The sequence below is a fragment of the Mustela erminea genome, chromosome 7, assembly GCF_009829155.1.
Source record: "Mustela erminea isolate mMusErm1 chromosome 7, mMusErm1.Pri, whole genome shotgun sequence".
NCBI classification, from domain to species: Eukaryota; Metazoa; Chordata; class Mammalia; order Carnivora; family Mustelidae; genus Mustela; species Mustela erminea.
The window spans coordinates 130,392,713-130,409,936 of NC_045620.1; the positions used below are offsets into that span (position 1 = coordinate 130,392,713).

The 17,224-nt window shown below is 41.9% G+C and overlaps 1 protein-coding gene across 2 annotated transcripts in view; it reads left to right on the forward strand.

The window, feature by feature from the left end:
• Positions 1–12,343: 12,343 nt before the first annotated feature.
• The window catches only part of NBAS (NBAS subunit of NRZ tethering complex), a 327,228-nt gene continuing 322,347 nt past the window's right edge, over positions 12,344–17,224 (forward strand). For both annotated transcript variants that reach the window (XM_032353267.1, XM_032353268.1), the window contains exons 1-3: positions 12,344–12,536; positions 14,890–14,944; positions 17,093–17,129. In XM_032353267.1, coding sequence (XP_032209158.1) covers positions 12,420–12,536; positions 14,890–14,944; positions 17,093–17,129 — 209 coding nt within the window. In that variant the 5' untranslated portion in view covers positions 12,344–12,419. The remainder of the gene's footprint in view (positions 12,537–14,889; positions 14,945–17,092; positions 17,130–17,224) is intronic.

Genomic DNA, 17,224 nt, shown 5'->3' on the forward strand with positions numbered 1-17,224 from the left:
CATACGTAGAGAGATGATTTTAGAATTGATTTTTTTATTCGAGTTTATCTACTTGGTCATGTCGAGTTTATGACTTTATTCTTAGATGTCTACTGTATTATTTTATTTCATATCTTATTCTATTTTTTAAAAAATTTTCTTTTCTCACTTCTTGAATTGTCAAAGATAGAACAAGCCAGACACTGGTTAAAGTGGTGAGGATAGGTTTTAGTCAGTAATACATTGTTGCATTAGGGAAGGAGGTCCAGAATGAACTAGGCTCAACTTTGATTTATACAGACTTGGCTGAACATTTTAAAAGGAAAATCAGAAACTAGGGAAGGGAACCAGTGGAAGGTTGAACAAAGTCAGGGGAGTGAAAAATTACAAAGGGTTGGTCCGTGTAATTGCCTATTAGGCCACCTGTATCACTTAGTTGGCTATCATGGAAGTTAGGATTCTGTCCTCACACAGACACTTCTGAGACAGAGGCCCTGTCCTTTCTGAGGATTACGTTTCAAAAGGAAGCTTTCAGGTCCTTGAAAAATACACTCCTGAGTTACAGTAGGTAATATATACATCTCAAAGGGATAGAGGAAAGAATTCACAATTTGTAAATGTTTTAGGGAATGAGAATGGGTGGTCAGGGACCTATGCCAGGTGTTGGCTCGAACAAACAGTGGTAGCTCTTTCTAACAGGCACTTTGGGGAAGAGGGGATGCTGGGACTATCCTGGGAGGTATCTTGAGCTGTTAGAAACTTTTATTAGTGTTTAAGCCTCTAAATGGTGGGGGGAGGGGGTGGACAAAATCATTTGTGCTGAGAATCTACATGTTTTAATGTAGACTCAGAGGAGGCACAGGGTTGGCTCAGTCTGAAGAGAGTGAGACTTGGGAGAACATCCAGAGTTTGGTCAAGGAGAGAATTTTTGTCAGAACAATGTCTTACTCTAGGTCTTCCTTCTTTAGTGAGGAAACCAAGACACAGATAGATTAATTAATTTGTGCAAACCAATAGTAGAACTAGTCAGTAACAGCTGTGATTCAAAAGGAAAGTTTTCAGAATCTAGAGTCTAGGGGCTACCTGTGTGGCTCAGTTGGTTAAGCAACTGCCTTCGGCTCAGGTCATGATCCCAGAGTCCCAGGATCGAGTCCCACATCGGGGTCCCAGCTCTATGGGGAGTCTGCTTCTCCCTCTGACCTTCTCCCCTCTCATTCTCTCTCTCACTCTCTCTCTCTCAAATAAATAAATAACATCTTAAAAAAAAAAAAAAAGAATCTAGAGTCTATGCCAGAGGCAGAGAAGATACTGGAAGGTTGTACAAGTCAAGATCACCTGGGGTAGAAGAGATGCCATTCTACACATGTGTATTCACTGCAAAGCTATTGAGTTTTATCTCCTAGGTTCAATGTGAATTCCAGATCAATTCCTAGCATATCAGTATATTTGACTTTAATATACTGTGTTCTTTCTCAGTGACCTAACTTTGGTAAAGATTTGTGTCTCACCTCAAATGCCTTTAATTTTTCTTTTGGTTAATCCCTTTAGGACTTAATTAAGTTGGGAAGCTTCTTTTAAAATCATTAATCTCATGTCTGTATGAGGGTATAACAACTTAAACTTAAAAAACTTTGAGAGTTTAACACAGAGTATACATTTTTATCTAAAGAGAAACCTGAAATGATAAGGACTTCACCAGGAAATGGTTTGCTGCATGAGATTCCACTGAAGAGGTAACATCATTTAAATTGGAAGACATTTAATAATTCTACCTCAAATGGTTCTTAATCCTTGGTGTTTAATTTAGCTTTGGAGAGTGTGTCTGATCCTATGTAATAGCTTCTAAAAAGTCAGTGCTTTGCTCTACCAAACACATTACTAATTCCTAATCGGCTTCATTGAATCCTTGTTCTGTTGGTTAATATTCCCAGTGTAGGTTCCATTAGCCGTAACTCAAGGATAAACTGGACTTGACCATAATTTCAATACAACCATAGTAAAAAATATAGCTCAGACATGGGCTATCCAGAGAAATTTTCCTTGAGAAAATTACTATTTTATTGGAGAAAATAGATGACTTTTAAAAGTTGCAGTTTCTCCTTTAACCAGAAAAGGGTTAATCTACAACAGTGGGAACATAACCATGAATAATTCATGCAGTCAAGAAAAATGTATTCAGGGCCAACCTTCAAGCTGGGTTTGTGGAGATTAAAAAGCCATTGTTCCTGTCCACCAAAAAATTATGGTATTTTGGTTCTGTAGTTACCATTTGAATTCTTGAATTTTTGGTGTTTTTTGAGACTCCCTAGGTGTCTCCAGTCTGTGGACAGGAATGGTAGTCATCATTGTAACATGAAGCACTGTCATGTCACTGGTCTTGCTTCTAGATGGTGACAAAGGCACCTCAGCCATTTGTAAACTCCCCTCCCAAATATTTCTGGGGAGCCCCAGAGGTGTCCTCTCCATGTTGGCAAACAACACCATCTCTTTTGGATGCTGACAGTTGCCTCTCTTTGGAACCACTGTTGCGTTGCTGTCTGTGCTCTGTGCATCCCAGCTGCACGACTGTTTGTGGCAAAGCTGGGGAGAATGCCTTTCCCCACCGTGTTTCCCTCTGAGAAGTTCAGGAGGTTCATTTCAGATAATTGGTCAGACAAGACATCCTGAGAGACTCTTACAAACACTGAGAGTGCTGGCTAGAATATAAAAGCAGAAACACAGCTTTAAAATAAGTGGATGAGTTTGTGAGAAGGAAAAGAACCTCCGAGTCCTGACAACAGCCAGGAGAATTCCCAGAAGAAGTAGTGACGTCACCAGCAGCCTCGGGGATGAGTTTCGGTTTCAGGGCTGGTGATGGAGGTATGGTGGGATGGAGAGGCTGGGTCAAGGCGTCAGACTTGGGAGGGAAGGGGAGTTAGAGCACCAATCAACCTACAAAAAATTAGGATGAGCGACCCTATTAACATAAAGTCTCCTAAAACAGAGCCAGACAGCAAATAAACTTGTCTGCTCAGCCTGAAATCTGAGTGGCTACAAAACTCTCCTTTGAGAATTTGTGGCCACAGCCTGCCTGAATTTACAGAATTTGTAACATGTGAAATAATTTACAGTCTTAATTTAAAGGGGATCCAAGTCTCATGGGTGCCTTGCAAGTCTTCCCAGGGGAAGACACCATCCAAGCCAGGCCTCTAAACGCCCAGAATGGATTCCAACTCACAGTTACGAACATGTGCACACACAGTGCGCAAAGAAACAAGTCACCATGAGCAAGAGTCAGCAGGAAATTTAAGAAAGGCCCTTGAAGACTTTAGGTTTTGGAAATATGAGGTAGAGAATACAAATTATATTTGAGGTATTTCTAAAAGTAGGAATAGAAACATAAGCAACAAACTAACAAAATGACTAGCATACTTGATTTAAAAAAAAGGACTTCCAGAAGTAAAATATCTATAATAATTGATATTAAAAACACATAGATTTAGCCTGAAAATTACACATAGATTAGCCTGAAAAATGAGCCAGAGGGAACTGGAAGAGCGAACTGAAGACATTATCCTGAATGTAGAGCAGAAACACAAAGAGATGCCGGGTGTGGGAGGGAGGCTCTGGCTAAAGGGGCTATGACGTTCCTCTTGGCTCTAAGGACAATGGCGCACAGGCAACCTTTGAAGATGTAACGACCGAGAATTTCCAATAAGTGGTTCAAACAGTTGAAAGGAGCAGGGAAGAAATCCCAAACTTCTGAAACCACTCTTAATAAACCAAGGTGAGGCAGGCAGGGAGTATGCTGGATGTGCTTGCCATATGTGAGGACACACACGTGTGTATGTGTGTGGGGGGGCTCCCATGTGCATGTGAGTGATGTTAGCTTCATGATTATTGTACCACCTTACTCCAGTGGCAGGATTTTCTCTTTACATTGGCCTATTCTTTCCCTGCCTCAAATTGATAGTTTAAAAATTTCCTTTATTCCATTCCATCCTCTGGTTTGAAAGACGTATGTCTTCCTTCTTTCTTTTGAAGGAAATATATAATAACAGTAGGTTTTCCTATTGAAATCTGGAGTTATTTGATATCAAATCCTGCTCCCAAATATATAATTACAGTATGTTTTCTTATCAAAATCTGGCGTTATTTAGTATCAAATCCTGCTCCCAAAGGACTTTATCACACTAGTTATTGGACTCCCTTTCCCCATATCCCTCGTTCGCCCTATGTAAAGTAGCGGATTTAGCCGCTTCTCAATCTTTTATGGTAAGAGTGTTCATAGGTAGCACAGCTGAAAGGATTTTATACTGAACACTCGTGCACCCAGCCCTCAGATTCCATCGTTAGTATTTTCTACTCTCGTTTTATCACATCTTTCCATGTATTCATCCTCAATCCATTCATTAATTCATCTTCTATTTGATGCTTTCAAGTATATTACAGATCATCTACCTTTGTTTTTAAACCAAATGAAACAGAATGGCCAGTTACTTGTAAGTCAATATTGACTAATTTACCAAGGTAAATGAATTAATGAATTTATCTAAATTAAATACATTCACTTTTTCTTTCCCTTTTCTTTTTTTTTAATCAATTTATTTACTTGCTCTCACACTTGCTGCCTGTGCTACATGTGGGTCTGGTAAGGCCTATTGCCTAGCTGGTTGTTCCATATGATTTGTGAGTGAGGAAACTGGCGGGGGTGGGGGTGGGGCGTGGGTAATGGCCTATATGAATTGTGCAGCAAATTAGAGGAAAAAAGCTTTAAGTAAGGGGCTGGAGGTTTTTTCTTAGGTAATACCATGCATGGGCTTTATGATGTCTATTTGGCTGCCAAGAGATTTATAGAATTGATTGGGGTTCTCCAGGCTTTCTGGAGGAAATAGAATGTTGAAAGTTGCTCTGAATATTATTTTATCATTACGACTAACATTCTCTTCATAAAGAGCTAGTTTACCATTCAATCAAATACAAATGTATGACACTTGTAACAGGTAGCATTTAAATGCCCAAATTCAGGGCTCCTGGTGGCTCAGTTATTTAAGTGTCTGCCTTTGGCTCAGGTCATGATCTCTCGGGGGTCCTGGAATGGAGTCCCTCTTGGGATTGGGCTCCCTGCTCTGTGGGAAGTCTACCTCTTCCTCTGCCCTACCATCACCCCCCATGTGTGTGCATGCTTTCTTTCTCTCTCAAATAAATTAACAAAATCTTTTTTTAAAAAGTCCAAATTCAATTTTATTATGCAATTTCAAACTAAAAATGGAAACAACTTCATATGATGCATTTATCTCCTTAAATCTTTAATATGCAGAAGAATAATGGGTTAAATGCTGAATCATTAATGGCTTTTGGATTAATAGGCTTTTTCGCTGATACAAGCTAAAACACAGAGGTCCTACAAAATGAACCTATCAGTTAATGATGGCTCTACATGGAAGAATTAATAGGGAAAAAAATGATTCCTTTATGTAGGGTAGTGTTAAGTAAATAAAAAAGTTTTGTTTGGTTCTAAGGTAGAAATGTCTATTTCTATTTCAGCAAAGAGAAGGAGAATTACATTTTAGTTCATTTGAGGTGTAATGATATGATGTGAGGAGAGCAAGAAATGAAACATTTTTTTCTATCTTTTTCCTTCCCCTCATCCAAGGCTTATAAAAACATCAAATCGCTTCTCTTTAAAATGCCTATTTTGAAATTGTCTCAATTTTTATTTCAGTCTTATTTCTTTAAGTCGCTCACAGAGTTACTATTTGTGTTGGTAATGTGGAAAACAAATTTTTCTTTTGAGAAATAACTTATTCATGACTTAAATTATTTTTTCGTTTTTTTAAAGATTTTATTGATTTATTTGACAGAGCGAGAGAGAGCAGGAGAGCACAAGCAAGTGGGGAGTGGCAGGCAGAGAGTGAGGGAGAAGCAGACTCCCTGCTGAGCAGGGAGCCCGATGTGGGGCTGGATCCCAAGACCCTTGGGATCTTGACCTGAGCTGAAGGCAGATGCTTAACCAATGTGCCCACCTTAAACTACTTTTAAACCAGACCTGGACTCTCAGCTAAATTAAGAATTTGTTGGATGACCGCGGTAATATGTGGCAACCAAAGTCTCTATCTACCCCCCCACCCCCCAACAGAACACGTTGACAATTCTCCCACTCCACGTGTTGGGACTTGTCATCCGGGACAGTTCATTTCCACTTTCAATCATCTAAGCGCTCTATCTGTATTGTCAGTGACATGCTATGATGTGAAGAAAAGATCAGAGGATCAGGACTGGAGGAAATGTGTTTGAATTTTGGCTCTGTTGTGATCTGGCATTGCCCCAAGCTTCAGGACGTAAGAGTTTTGTAAGCTATGGCTATTATCAATGTATTGCTGTAATAATACCATTTATGTTTTATTAATACTAGTTCTAGTATGTCAGAAGCAACATTGCAGAGATCCATACCCTAAACAAGGATTCTAAATGAGGGAAATTTGCAAAGTCTATTGTAGGAATGTTGACAGAGGAGTGGTGTGAATGCATTGACATTCAACTCAAATTAGCCTCAGGTGAACTCCCTGGGTCACGAAGGAAGGACACAGATGTCACTTTATCTCAGGCCTGAGGTCTTTATCTCTCCTCTGGTTTTTTGTTTGTTTGTTTTGTTTTCATTCTCATTGGCTTCATTCTCTTTCCCTGCGGAGAAGGTTCCGTACATGGTGAGTAAGAGGGCTGCTAAAACTCCCAATTTGTCTTTTTTAAACCCTGTGATCTGAAAAGGAGCAATGCTTTTCCTCCACTTCCATCGTAAGGTCAATCAGTCCAGGCCAGGGAAGAATTCTCCGCCCAGTGCTAGAGGTCAGCGGAATGGGGCTTTCTGAGTGGGGAGGTTTGGATCAAGGAGGCAGAGTCTGAACGGAGAGTGAGGGAAACAGTTTCTCTAAAAGCTAATGGCCTGAGCAGGCAAGGATGGTCGCTGTCACTCCGCCAGTCACCCTTAGAGAATCAGGAAGAGTCTTGCTGTATTTGTGAAATACCCTTGCCTTCTTCACAGTGTCGCCACTCTCTTGTTCTAGATTAGCGTGCCCATCATGTCCGCTTGCCCAAGATAGTCCTGTTTCTTGCCTGTTTTCCTAGGTGAATTATTAAAATCATTCCTTTTCATTCTCAAAGTGTCTCAGTTTGGACAGTTAATCATATAGTTACTGAAAATAAGATCCATTAGCGACTTGACTTGAGTCCCCGCCCCCCCACCTGTCTTAAATCATCCTGACCCTTAAACTCAGCTGAACTTTGATTTGAAATTGATCTCTTCTCTGGAGATCTCCTCTGCGGCAGGTCTGATGCTGTGGAGTTGGAGCTCTTCTCAGGACCTCTTTATTCTGCCCACCTTCTTCCCTTTTAGTGGGCACCTCACATTCTTCTTTTTCCAAAAACTATTCCAGAGTTTAAGTAGTGGCGAAGGGGGCTTATCTTACCTAACCTGCTTATCCATCTGCTCAGAGCATGTCTGGGGGTAGAATTTTCCTCCCAGAAATTGCTCCAATTTAAACGTGCAGTCATGTGGTGTGGTTTCAGCCCATGCTTGCTGTTTCTTTAGACCAGGAGCTCCCATGCATGAGTCAGGCGTGGCCTTAGGTCTCCTGTTCCGCTGTATAGACTATGGCAAGTGAGGCTGCGTGAGGACAGATAAAGCAATTTACAGTGTGATGATGCTAAAAGAAAACCATTTTCTTGGTGGTATGTTTGCACCTGTCCCCTTCACATACCAAGCTGTGTAAGCTTGGCCGATTACCTCCTGGCCGTTTGGGCGCTGATCCGCTGATGGCGGTGAAGGGCATGGAGGAAGCAGAGAGCGATCTCAGTCTCTGTCCCAGACTCTTGGATGAGCCGGGGAGGAGAGGAGAGCCGAGGAGACTTGGTGTGCAGGACGGGGTGAAGGCAGGACCAAGGAGGACCTGCAGCTCCAGGGGCCACCCTCCTAGTGTATTTCCACTGAATGGCATTCCTACCTCTTAATGCTCTACCGCATGCCACATCTGCGTGCAAATGTCTGGGGTTCGCCGTTGAGAATCTGATCAAAAAACACCACTGTTCTGAAGAGAAGTACTTTGGGGGAAACAAAGTTTGAAAAACTGGGGGACGTTTTTCATTTATTCAGCAAATACATATATATTTTGTCCTGTGCTCTGTGCCAAATACTGGTATATATTCTGGGGATATAGCAGTGAGGTATATGGCATTTGTGAGATAGAAGGAAAATACAGCTATTGGTCTTTTCCCCTGGTTCCTGGCACAGAGTTCCTAACATCCTTGTATTCCTTAAGGGATAATACTAGGTGTATCTCTTGTTCCAATATTTGTCTTTGACCGCATGCCTGACCCAGGGCTTCTAAAACCTTTGTAAACTCCTAAGTGATAACAGCACTAGGAGTGTCTTGTTTTAGCAAAGTGACTCTGAGTGGGCTTCTAGATGACTCTTTAATGGCAGCAGGTCACCAGACAGGCCAAGCCATGATTAGAAGCTTGGACTTTTCAGTCCCTTTCTCCGGAGGGAGTAGAGGAGCTGGAAATGGAATTAATCATTGATCATGCTTAAGTGAGGAAGCCTGTATAAAATCTTCAACAGTCAGGATGGGGGGAGGGGTTGGAGAGCTTCCAGGCTGGTGAATACAACCACAGGAGTGGGTGACACTCCCCAGCTGTGCAGGACTATAAGTTCTTGCACTTGGAACCCTCCCAGACCTTGCCCTACGTACCTCTTCATCTGGCTGTTCATCTGTATCCTTTATCATATTCCTTAATAACCTGGTAAACCTGTTTTTTCCTGAGTTCTGTGAGCTGCTCTAGCAAATTAATCGAACCCAAGAAGAGGGAGGGGTCTTTGGAATCTGACCTGTAGCTGGTGGTTGGAGGCACAGGTGATAAGGTGCTCCCGTGGCCCGTGTTGTTAGCACGCACTGCTTACACAGAAGCACCTGGGCTTTCCATTGGCATTTGAAGTGTATGGGAGTGTGCATGTGTATGGGGGGTGGTCTTGTGAGACTGAGCCCGAACCTGTGGTATCTGATCCCACCTCTCGAAGAGAGTGTCAAACTCTTGGGACATTCCGCTGGTGTCTGTGAATTACTTGATGGTGTGGGGGAAAACCTCCACACATTTGGTAACCAGAACTGTCATTAGTGTTTGGTGTATTCAAATTAAAACCACATTGAGATACCACCTTACACCACTTAGAATGGCCAAAATTAGCAAGACAGGAAACAACCTGTGTTGGAGGGGATGTGGAGGAAGGGGAACCCTCTTACACTGTTGGTGGGAATGCAAGTTGTTGCAGCCACTTTGGAGAACAGTGTGGAGATTCTTCAAGAAATTAAAAATAGAGTTTCCCTATGACCCTGCCATTATACTACTGGGTATTTACCCTGAAGATACAGATGCAGTGAAAAGAAGGGCCATCTGTACCCCAGTGTTTATAGCAGCAATGGCCACGGTCGCTAAACTGTGGAAGGAACCAAGATGCCCTTCAAAGGACGAATGGATAAAGAAGATGTGGTCCATATACACTATGGAGTATTATGTCTCCATCAGAAAGGATGAATATCCAACTTTTGTATCAACATGGACGGGACTGGAGGAGATTATGTTGAGTGAAATAAGTCAAGCAGCGAGAGTCAATTATCATATGGTTTCACTTATTTGTGGAGCATAACAAATAGCATGGAGGACAAGGGGAGATGGAGAGGAGAAGGGAGTTGAGGAAATTGGAAGGGGAGGTGAACCATGAGAGACTATGGACTCTGAAAAACAATCTGAGGGTTTTGAAGGGGCGGGGGGGTGGTCGTGGGAGGTTGGGGGAGCCAGGTGGTAGGTATTAAGGAGGGCATGTATTGCATGGAGCACTGGGTGTGGTGCAAAAAACAGTGAATACTTGTTACACTGAAAATAAAATAAAAAAAAAAGAAGTTTTTGGTGTATCACTACATTTGTATATTTAGGGCAAATACCCAGTAGTATGATTGCTGGGTTGTAGTGTAGCTCTATTTTCAACTTTTTGAGGAACCTCCATACTGTTTTCCAGAGTGGCTGCACGAGCTTGCATTTGGAAAGGACATGTACACCTGAATGTTTATAGCAGCAATGCCCACAATAGCCAAACCATGGAAAGAACCTAGATGTCCATCAACAGACGAATGGATAAAGAAGATGTGGTATATATATAGATACACACCACGGAATAATATGCAGCCATCAAAAGCCCCTGAAATCTTGCCATTTACAAGGATGTGGATAGAACTAGAGGGTGATATGCTAAGCAAAATAAATCAGTCAGAGAAAAACAATTATCATATGATATCTCTGATATGAGGAATTTGAGAGGCAGGGCAAGGGATTGTTGGGGAAGGGAGGGGAAAAAAATGAAACAAGATGGGACCGGGGAGGGAGACAAACCATAAGAGACTCTTAATCTCAGGAAAAAACTGAGGGTTGCCGGAGTGGAGGAAGGCGGAAGGGAAGGGGTGGCTGGGTGATGGACATTGGGGAGGGTATGGGCTATGGTGAGTGCTGTGAATTGTGTAAGACTGATGCCCCGAAACATATAACATATAACATATGCATATGTTAACATATATGCTATATATATATATAACATATGCATATAACATATAACACTATATGTTAATAATAATAAAAAAGAAGTGTTTGGTGTAGGTAGGAGGTTCATAGGAAAAAAACATGTAGTAGGGAAGAACTGGATTTTCCCTACACAGGGGAAATTCTGATTTTTTTTTTCCATTTTAGCAGTGGTATGTATATGGTAGTGCACTCTGTCCTGGTGGAGCCTACATTTTAGTGAATGGGGACAGACAATACAAAAATAGAATGAAACATACATTATATAGTGTTTTGGTGATAAATGTTATAGGAAAAAAAAAACAGAAGGTAAGGGGGTATCTGGAGATCTGGAGTTCAGGGAAGGTGGTTACAAATTTAGAAATAAGCAGTCAGGGTAGGCTTCCAGAGAGAAGGTGACATTTGAATAAAAACTTGGAAATGAGAGAGAGAGAGAGACAAATACCTGGTAGAAAACCTTCCAAACAGAGGGAACAACCCTTGCAAAGTCCCTGAAGGAAAGTGTGTTTGCTGTGTTCCCAAACAGCAAGGTCAGTGTGGCTGAAGGTGGTGGGTCGAGCGGTGAGAAGCAGGAGTGAGGTGGGGAGAGTAAGGGGAGTGGACAGGTGATATAGGGCAGGCTTTGAAGTCATTTAACTTTGCAAGAAATGGGGTCCCTAGGCTTCCCAGCTGAAGTTTTTAAATTTCTTTTTCAAAGATTTTATTTATTTATTTGACAGAGATCACAGGTAGGCAGAGAGGCAGGCAGACCAGCTGAGTTTTTTTTTTTTTTAAGATTTTATTTATTTATCCGACAGACAGAGATCACAAGTAGGCAGAGAGTCAGGCAGAAAGAGAGGGGGAAGCAGGCTCCCCGCCAAGCAGAGAGTCTGATGCGTGGCTCGATCTCAGGACCCTGAGATCATGATCCGAGTGGAAGGCAGAGGCCTAACTCACTGAGCCCCCCAGGCGCCCCCCTGCTGAGGTTTTTAATTTCATTACTGCCGAATGCATCTTTAGGGATATTATGCAATATAATTTCTGCAAGAAATCTTCAGTATTTGTGTTTCTTTTGAATGTGACACAGTGCTAATTTCTTGTACACTGTATATTCATTAGGGTTACATAGAGGCACTTGTTAAATGAATAAATGAACAAATGAGGCTGGCAGTTTAGCTCCAAGTAGGTCCTCAATGTGTTATTTCAAGTTTATTGCTTCCATACCCTTTTCCCACTTGGGTTATGTTCAGCTGCCTGCTCTTTCAACTATGCAATTTTTTGCCTGTCTTTGTTCACTCAGTTTCCCCTTACTTAAGATGCTCTCCCGAACCTTCGCAGCTTGATTCAAATTCCACTTACAGACCAAAGACAAACTCCCCTCCTCCAGAAAGCTGGCCCAGACTCTGTGAGCTTTGTTGCCTTTTCTGAGCTCCCATAGTATCGTTCCTCTGACACCTTTCATTGCTTAATATGTTGAGTTGCATCATTTTTGCTGCTTATTTAAAAACCACTGTTAGCACTCTTTGTATTTGGCCACAGATAGGCAAATGAACGCTAGCATCTTAGATACTTGTACCACTTCTGTTTTGGAGAAGCTGTCTGGATAGGAGGGGTTCAGACAAGTTCATCTCACGCAGGTTAATAAACAAGGGGTGCCCAGGGACCCGGACCTAAGTCGTATCCCTGACAAGCAATAGTCACTATTTCCTGCTCTTTAAAGGGTTAATCCAGTAGTTCCTTTCCACGCCCAGTTAACCACACCTCCTCCCTGTGAATCCAAAGCGACAGCGGCCTGGGAAGTTTGTCCTTTGCGCGATGCCGTAGTGGCCCGGCTTCGGTTGCTCGGCTCCCGGGCGAACATGGCGGCCTCCGAGACGGCGCCGGCTGTGAATCCAGCCGCTGCGGAGGGAGAGGAGGAGACGATTCTCTATGACTTGTTGGTCAACACCGAGTGGCCCTCGGAGACAGAAGTGCAGGTGAACCAGGCCCCTCCGGAGCTGCGGCCAGCGTGGCGCGGGCGCTGTCCGGGGAGAGCCACGTAGCAGGGCCACGTAGGGTAGTGGAGCCGGGTGGGAGGGGGAGCAGGGCTCCGCCGCTTGTGCTGTCGCCGTGGCAACGGCGCCGCGAGCTAACGGGGGTCTGGGTGCCCTAAAGCGGAAGGTGCCCGAGAGCCCCCCCGGGCTTCCGAATTTGGTCGTCGGGGCAAAACCTTGGGCTCTGGGGCACGAACCTTCCCATTCGGGATCTCAGTTTCGCTTCTCCTCAGTTTGGAGGGGAGGCACAACGTTGGACTCCAGGGTCCTGCTGTTGCCTGGATTCTCGGGGGTCCTTTCCGGGAGGCGAGGCAAGAGCGGACCGCGGCTGATCCTCCCTGCAGCGGGAGAACTTTCCATGACCCTGCAGTCCACTCAGCATCTGGAGGGCCGCCGCGGAGTGCGGCGTCAGACCTTCACCCCTCCTTGGGGCTGAATTGCACCCATCCCTGCGCATTTCAGTAAACAGTCATTTAAAAGTGCCAGTGTGTCCGTCCGTGTCCCAGATGATTTACGTGTGTGTCCGTCCACGTCCCGGATACTGTTCGGGCGGTGGGCATGGAAAGGTGAATAACTTTTGTAGCGTCTGCAGTCTAGATGGGAGACCAGCCAGTGAGCCCTTTTTGCTACTTAGTGTAATTGCGCTGTGATAGCGGTTTGAACAAAGCGACAGAAAAGAGTGAGGAGCGGCTGACCTGGGGTTGGGTTCCGTCCTGAAGAAGGAGTTCAAGGGGTTGGTAACCTTAACTGGACCTTGGGGTTTTCAGTTGTTGCACAGAGAGGGGACTCCCAGCATAAGGTGACCAGTAGGAACCAGGAATCCACATTTATTCAACATGTTTACTGAGTGCCTGTCATTGTTTTACACTCCGAGGATGCAACAAGATTCAGAAGGACTTTTTTTTTTTTTTTTTTTTTAATTTGACAGACAGAGATCACAAATAGGCAGAGAGGCAGGCAGAGAGAGAGGAGGAAGCAGGCTCCCCGCTGAGCATAGAGCCCGATGTGGGGCTCGATTCCAGGACCCTGGGATCATGACCTGAGCCGAAGGCAGAGGCTTTAACCCACTGAGCCACCCAGGCGCCCCCAGAAGGACTTTTATTAAAGATCAAGGAGTCCTGACCTATGGACTCTTTTCCTGTTTCTTTGCCGGAGATCATTCTCTCATTCTCTGATCTATAAAATTTGTAGTTTTTCTTTAACCTCCTTTCTATTGCAGTTCTCTGCTTGTCTTGAATAGTGTATTTTTTTAGGCTGTACATACTGTTTTTCAAGTATTTACTTAGTTTCTGTTGGTCTTGAACAATGTGAATATTGTAGGGTATGTAGTTAGGATGTTGTATGTAGTATGTTGCTGCTGCTATTGGTGGAAAAAGATTGCATATTCACTCCTTAGCACCCATTGGTTCTTTACTGGAACGTTGCAGAATGCTTCACATGATAAATCAATTTTAAAAAGCACAGCATCAACTTACATTGAAATGCATAGCACTTTTTTTTTGGTTTTGTTTTTGTTCTGGATCGATTGATTTCACCTATCCCTCTTCAAGCTCTTGGAGGACGATTACATCTGTTTCCTCTTTATAACCCTCCCCAGGACCAAACTGTGTATTACTGATCAGTGGATAATCAATTCATGTTAGTGGAGTGAAATATCTTTTCTGTGCTTTTCAGTTATATCTGTCTGCACTTCCTGCATCTCCATGTTCCTCTCTTTCCTCTCTTAGCAGCACATGAGTACATCGTATTCATTATTTGTAGTGCCTGCTATTGTTCAGCTTAGTGTTTAGTCTGTACTTGGGAACTATTTAGTGTACCACTTGTGTATCAGTGTGCATGTTGGTAGCATTTTCTCTGTGGATATACAACAAATACTCAAACTTGCCTGCAGGTACGAGTTTATTAATCCACATGAGCACTTCTCCTGCAAGCAAAGATTACTTTAGGCCTCTCTAACCCACCCAAGTAGACTGCTGAGCTGACAACCAACATGGTCTTTGCCCTTGATGACTACTCTCTCTGTACTGGTGTTTTGATATTTGGTGTTTGAGTTTCCACCTTCAATCCTTGTCCTCCCCTCAAAATTTGTTGGGACAAATGCCTATAACTTTACCATGCTTACTTTTGCTGTCACGGTTTTCAGTCCTGCTTTTACTTCTTTTGTTTCTAAATAGTGGTTTTTAAATATTGGTAACTTGTACCCTGCACTGAATATTAGCAAAGAAAACGTAACCTTACGTATTGTGTAAGTATTCCTAGAAAATTCTCAAATGTAGATTCTTTTTTCCCATTGCAGTCTAGAGGCAACCGAAAACATGGTGCATCCTTTATCATCACAAAAGCGATTAGAGGTAAATACAGCTTATTTTTCTTTATGTAATGATAGATAATTTTTTCATTTCATTTATAACTTTCCTGTTTTTGAAACTTTAGGAAATTTATTTATTTACTTACTTTTAAAAAGATTTTTATTTATTTGTCAGAACACAAGCAGGGGGTAGCAGCAGGTAGAGGCAGAAGCAGGCTCCCCGCTGAGCAAGGAGCCCGATGCGGGACCATATCCCAGGACCATATCCCAGGACCTTATCCCAGGACCTTGGGATCATGACCTCAGCCAAAGGCAAACACTTAACTGAGCCACACAGGTGTCCCAAAAACTTTAGGAATTTTAAAGCGTTCTTTTAGACTTATAACGCCAGATAAAAGTGAATAGCATGCATGTTACCTGAGTTTAATTATATATATAAACATATATATGTATATATTTTGACTATATGTGATATGTGGATGTATATGTGTATATATGTATAAGTATACGCACACATTTTTAATCCAGTTTAGAGCTAAAGTATGGCTTAAGGTTAACTATTATGGATGTGTTCTAGAAGAACTGAAGAAAATCAAACCCAGTGTCTCAGAGTCTGGACACTGAAAGTGACAAGCTGTTTTAAGTGGTTTACATGATGTTCCAGCAACATCTGGTTGAGTTATTCAGATTAAAATTTTGGTTAACCAGAGCATTCGTGTAACTCCTGACAGACTTTGCATATGAGCTCAGGGTATCTGAGAAAGACTTGAGCACTGGTTGCATTAAGTTGGTGCCAAGAGAACTTTATTTATTGATCTAATCCTTTATTAGATCAGCAAGGTAGGTGTTATTAGGACTTCATGTTTTTAGATGAGGAAACTTGCCCAAGGTCACTCATTTGGAATTTGACTGCATTGTCTTTCTGGCTCCAAAGCTCGTTCTTGTAATAATTGATGAATTTGAGGTACTTACACAGAGCAGATTCAGTTTCAAAGGAGCTAAGTACTTGAAATTAACTCTAATTTTATCTTCTATTATAAGCACTAGCATATTCAGTTTTCATTGTGATGAATGTTTTAAAATTTTGGTAATTAAGAAAATGTACATAAGTAATAAAATTCATATAGAGAAATTCAGAGGCTATGGATAGCCACAAATTCAGATATATAATTTCTCATTTTACCACTTGGAGGGAATCTCTTACCCTTCATGCTTTTTTTTCATTGATCTACACCTACATATTCACATTCCCATACACATTTTAAATGAGATCATATAAAACATTGTTTGTCAATAGTGTAGTTAATCTTAAAAGCAAACTGTCAGTTATCAGCAAAATACCTGTTTATTCAGGAATAACAGAATTGCATTTCAGGACAAGCAAGTTATAGTAAAACTATAGCTAAGTCCAACAAACAGAGGAGAAGAACATTATTTTCTGGAAGAGGAGGAAGTTGAGAGGGGTTGTTTTGAATGAAGGTCGAGTAGAAAAAAGCTTTCAGGGTGATGATGGTTTCTTATCCCCTGAGTTGCAGGGGGAGTCTGTTTCTTGCAGGCGGTGTGACGATACATTGGTACAGGTACATCTCTTCCTTCTTGGGGCCTGTAACTGATGATACTTTCTTCTTGATTCTCCTGTTGAGGCCTGACACTTCTTCCTATAATCGATGTTGAGAGGTCCTGCTCCCCCTTCTAGCCTCCTGACTCCACTCAAGATGTCCCCTTATTTTCAGTGTGTTAGAGATTTTGTTTCCCCTGGAGTTCTGCATTTTAAGTGTTATTATTATTTTTTTTAAATCTTTGCTGTAAAGTACAAAGTAATACCTTAATTTTTATACAAATATTTTGGTTTTAAAGGGTGATTACTATGACTTCTACTCCTTGGTTTTATTAAAGCCTCTTTGGTGACATTTAACATCTCAAACCACATTTCCCACATTTCCTTTTTGTACTGTTCGGAAATACTTGAAAGTTTCGAGTTACACAAACTTGGGACTTAATATACAGAAATGTCTGATGTTATAAAAGTTACAGTGTTTATTAGATTATATTCCTTTATTTTAAGAATTTTGTTCTCCATGTTTTGTAATGACTCAGTCTGCAGTTATTTTAGACTTATCACTGAAGCTAATTTGGAAGCGATTCCTATACAATAGCTGATTCATATTTCGTTTTGTTATTTTTATTACAGATCGTTTATTATTTTTACGTCAATACATCTGGTACAGGTAAGTGTCTCTTCCAAATGTCAAATATAAATTTTATCCTACTTATGACTTAAGTTTTCAGAATTCAGACTTCAGGTTGTGATCCAGATGCTGAC